The sequence below is a fragment of the Dipteris shenzhenensis genome, chromosome 29 (assembly GCF_047967505.1).
Source record: "Dipteris shenzhenensis isolate YYH24624 ecotype China chromosome 29, Dip_SZ_1.0, whole genome shotgun sequence".
Classification (NCBI taxonomy): domain Eukaryota; kingdom Viridiplantae; phylum Streptophyta; class Polypodiopsida; order Gleicheniales; family Dipteridaceae; genus Dipteris; species Dipteris shenzhenensis.
In genome coordinates, this window is record NC_141624.1 from 18561487 (window position 1) to 18566062 (window position 4576).

General features: G+C 46.5%; 1 protein-coding gene across 3 annotated transcripts; it reads right to left on the minus strand.

The window, feature by feature from the left end:
* Positions 1-523: 523 nt before the first annotated feature.
* LOC147882526 (uncharacterized) lies at positions 524-2775 on the minus strand. Of its 3 annotated transcripts, none has more exons than XM_087401041.1 (5): positions 2520-2775; positions 1887-2025; positions 1646-1803; positions 1433-1514; positions 524-1248 (listed from the first exon to the last, which is right to left on the minus strand). In XM_087401041.1, the coding sequence occupies exons 1-5, from the start codon at positions 2564-2566 to the stop codon at positions 559-561; spliced, it is 1116 nt and encodes a 371-aa protein (XP_087257167.1). In that variant the 5' UTR covers positions 2567-2775; the 3' UTR covers positions 524-558. The 3 variants fall into 3 exon arrangements, with proteins under 3 accessions (XP_087257167.1, XP_087257166.1, XP_087257168.1); XM_087401040.1 differs by having other exon boundaries at positions 524-1293; XM_087401042.1 differs by lacking the exon at positions 2520-2775 and having other exon boundaries at positions 524-1293; positions 1646-1792; positions 1887-2006.
* Positions 2776-4576: the final 1801 nt, after the last annotated feature.

A 4576-nucleotide genomic window follows, 5' to 3' on the forward strand; every position in this document is an offset into this window, starting at 1 on the left:
CAATGGTCTCTACTTTCCCAAAGTGTTGCATCTAAATTCTCATTGTAGTTGAAGTTTCTATCCTTTAAGCAGTCCAGAAGCACTAAACTGCACACTAACAGGCTTCTTGGATGCCCTCCAACATGATGCTTCTCCTTGGTAAATCTCAAACTTGTCCTGGAGCTTAGCCTTACCCTCAGTAAACTTAGCCAAAGATATATCACAAAACATGAGAATCTACTTTTTGATTCCCCACTCGGAGGCCACTCCATGTGACTGCAATCACTGATTCGTCTTATGCAATCTTTCTTCTTTCAATGTGTGCGCACATGCATCCGTGTGCGCACACACACTTACACGACATCTAAAGACATAATCTATACAGAGGTCACATCAGCTCTCTGATACAACTTACTTTTTCATGGTTTTAACATGGTAGCAACTCAAAACAATAGAAGACACTTGTAGGTATACAAAATATGCATAGTTCTATTTATAGTTACAATACAATGAGCTCTTGCTCTTTTAACAACTTTTCCTAGTTTCTAGAAATTCTGTATTCTCATGCAAAGCAGTCTATCATCTCTGACAGCAGTCATCATAATAGACGCTTAAAAGGGCCCCCTGTTCTCCTGATAATTCATCTCGTGGATTTGTGTCCAAAGCACAGTCCTGATCAGCACGTTCTACAAAAAATCCATCATCTCTATATACAGGAAACTCTGGTAATGAGGCCTTGAAACCATGACAAGGTGGATCCAGTTCAGTACTGTGAATAGTAAAATTTGGAGCCGCATTACTCATGGATATGAGACCTTGCCTTTTCGAAGACTTAGCAGTTTCCTTAAGACTCCCAATGTCTAAGGGCTTCTCAAAGATGGAAAGAATGTATTGCAATGCTTCTTTGGTGTTAATGGTCGGATCTACCAGCCCATGGTGGCGTGCATCTTCAACGTCTGTCTCTTTCCCAGTGATTAATTCATCAGCAAAATTTCTAATTTGGATTGTTTCATCCCCTAAAGAGTTCATAGGCATGCGGTCTAGTGTAGAAACAAATGGTTCTGCCAAAAAAGTGGAGGGAAAATTACATCTGTCCCCCACAGTGAGGTTTCCTCCACCTTCTTTCCCTACGGTGGACCATCTTAGCTCTTCAAAGCTCAAATCCAACCCTTCAGGTGTAAACCAAATTGCTGAAACATGGTGCATTCCATGTGCAAGATCAGCATCCCCACGAAAAACTTCCATCTGCATCGGCAATGTACCGCTTTCCTGTGCTGTGCGGAAATCATTTCTAGAGGGTTGGTCTGCTTGATGCTAAAGTAGAACACAGACAAATTTTGACAATGCATCGGAGGTAAGGATCGTTCATATGAGTTCAAGCAAAGGATACCATAATGCACACAGAAGAACGGATGAACTAAGAACAGACGTGAACATCAGAAACCTATCTTACCTCTCTTCGTCTCTTTCGTTCCTCCATGCGTTCCAGGAACAGCTTATAGCTGCTCCTTAGCTTTTCAGAAGGTTGAGCCTGTCTGCCAAAAGGAGCATTAGTCAAACGTCAGTCTGCTGGATCAAAACAAGCCGAAATTCCAAGAATCTCCGCCTTCCGATTGATGAAAACTGTGCCTGAATACAATGAAATACAAAAAAAGCTGGCATATACCGCGACAGGCCTCTTTTGTAAACAGCATTGGCGTCACCAAATCTCCTTCTTGCTTCCAAGCACATTGCATACGCCTCGTAAAAGATGGCGTGTCCCTGTCCAATGTTCCTTTCTTCTAGATCGGACAAAACTTTCCAGGGCTGAGGGCTGCAATCCGCCTGACAAAAGCTTACGTAGCAGCAGTTGGACGGGTTGCATGAGCACTAGCTAAGTTAAAGAAGCCGGTTTTCAGAGCGCTTACGTATTGAACGCAAATCCGCAAAAATCTGAGGTCGTTACGGTAGCGTGCATCGTCTCGAAACGCTTTCACGCAATCAGCAAGGCAAGGCAAGAGCTTAGACTTGTCGCCCGGGTGCGAACGTTTAACTTCTTTTATAGAACTAGAGAAGATACATGAAGAAGGTTAGGGCCATTTTAGAAATGAAAGAACAGACAAAAGAGAGATCCTACAGCAAAAAAAGGCTTGGATTAGAAGGAATGCAAAACAAGAATACACTCTGACAGTCGTCGAAAACCTGTCTCTGCAAGCTAATGTAGCGAAAGAAGCTCGGATTAGAAGGAATACAAAGGAGCCAGGGTCACCAAGAAAATCCCTCTCTCTCTCTCTCTCTCTCTCTCTCTCTCTCGATCGATCGATCGACCGCAAAAACAAAAGCGATTCCTGAATCAGACTCTAATACAGAGGAGAATCCCCAGAAATTTTCGGATCCCGTCTCACAGGGCGTCAAAGCGAGAAAGATAACAACTCGAAGCAACATCAGAGAAGCGATTCCTGAACCAAAAACCACCAGAAATGTTCGGTTCCTGTCTAGCACAGGAGAAAGATAAAAACTCGAAGCAACATCACGGGGAAGCGGATAGAAATGCAGGGTACCGAAGCCAAGTGGAGAGAGGATCTTCAACGGATGCAGTGATCGCCATGGCTGATCTTGGTCTCTAAAGATCGCTAGCTCGCAAATACAGAAGCAATTCTTGAACCGAACTCTCCAATACAACCAGAAATTTTGGTCATGCGAGAAAGACTAGCTCAGGAAGCTTAGGATTTCAAATGATGGCTTCCCGCGATTTTACGCATACTCTTGGACTCTAGTGGACTAGAGCAAATTTCACGAACTTATTGGATGAGAGAGAAGATGGGGCCCCAAACATAGAGTCTGTCGCTATACCATTATCCCATCAACCCAGTTATCCCTCCGACCGTTGTCTTCGTCTCTGAGAATACCACCTACGTCTATCCCGTCAAACACGTGGCACTACCTACCTTGCTGACCGACGCGTTAGGTACTATCCCGCCAACCGGTGCGTCTATTTTTCCCTACGACTGTTGCCATAGAGCTATCCCTACGACCGTGGGGATACCTCTGGGGTAGTCCGAAATAAAAATTACAGAACTACAGTTCAGTCTAAGTGTGCCATGTTAGAGGTCTCATACATGCACTTGCGGTCTAGAAGAATTTTGTCCAAGGATCTTGCGCCTGAAGACAGTGCTTCAAGCTACGCTCAGCTCACCTTTTGCCCTAGCTGGGGATCAGTCCGATCCAGAAGCTCGATTCCTAGCTCCCACTCTGTAATAGGACCCCGACAGGAGGATCCATCTAGCTCCGATGAGACAGAGAGCTTGGACGAGGTGATGCAAGACCCCTCAGGTCCAAGGGCTTCTGAAGCCCCCTTCACTAGTGTGGCCTCTCCCAACTCTCCTACTCCTTCTGTAGCGTCCAAGTTAAGAGGCACATTCTCCAACATGTTCGGACGTTTAGGCCGAACAAAGTCGGCATGGAGAACCCCTTCGTCGGCATGTCTGTGAGAAGGGAAGGTCATCAACAACCAGCTCCTGAAACACAGACATGGACTGAACCCACCTTTGTGGACCCAGGACCCTCCTCCTTCGCAAGGCACCCTCAATGGGAATGCATGGATGATGAAGACCCATGGATGAGGGACTTCCGAGGACAAGACCCCAGTCGAGGAGATGCGAGAGGTCCTCAAGGAGGGGCGTCTTATGAACCCCCCACCAGGCCCCAACCGTCCCTGTGCCACCGACCTTCGTTAACTATGTGGCCCCACAAGTTCCACCCTATTGCCCATTGCATGGAACCTCTATGCCAATGCCACATGACCCACCCCCTCCAGGAGTCACATCGTTTCCACCCATACCTGTTGCTCCAATGAATGTAGGCCTTGGCACATCCATCCCAATGCCGGTACCAGCAACTCAATGGATTCCACCACCAAGGCCAGGCTTAAGGCCACTCCTACATCCCGTTAGGCCCACAATGGCACCACCTTCACCAACTGCCCAAATAGTGCTATGAGGCAATGTGCATCCTGGTGAATGCCCTAGGAAGGGGGGCCACAACACCTCCAACCGCCTCATTATTTCCCGCAGGAATCACGAATCCCTCAAGGAGCTGACCCATAGCCATCTCCAAGTTAATGACCAAATTCCTTGGGGAAGGAGACCCGTCTCCCATGTGTAGCGATTTGAGTAGATATGTGAAGCCTTTGGGACCCCCAGAGATCTAGAAATGGCTAATGCGTTTGGTCTCAACTTGGATGGCAAAGCAAGCCAATGGTATAAGGCTCTCACCCCGAAAGAAAAAGTCAACTGGGAGATGCTGAGAAAAGCCTTCATTGTGGGGTTCGCCCCCAATGGACATAAATGGAGCCCAATTAACTAGTTATATGAAGTGAAGCAGAATGACAAGGAATCTCTTTGGGATTACATATCCAGAATCAAGCACCTCAATTCCCATTGCGAATTATACAAGCGACGAATGATTGTTGCCCTGCTTCCTCATCGAATTAGCAAACCCAAAGCTGCATGACCATCTGATGGTTATGAATCCTACCTCCTTCGACCTATGCAGCAAGGTGGCTATCCGTATAAGTGATAATATGATGGACAAGGGTAATTTGGATAAAACCCCGACC

What these genes read in the sequence shown, in the direction of transcription:
- LOC147882526 (XM_087401040.1), bottom strand. Translation starts at nt 2,566, where the DNA reads ATGGCGATCACTGCATCCGTTGAAGATCCTCTCTCCACTTGGCTTCG. An exon ending in TACAAAAGAGGCCTGTCGCG is followed by an intron (nt 1,515 to 1,645) that starts GTATATGCCAGC and finishes TCCTTTTGGCAG; the next exon opens with ACAGGCTCAACCTTCTGAAA. An exon ending in AACGAAAGAGACGAAGAGAG is followed by an intron (nt 1,294 to 1,432) that starts GTAAGATAGGTT and finishes GTTCTACTTTAG; the next exon opens with CATCAAGCAGACCAACCCTC.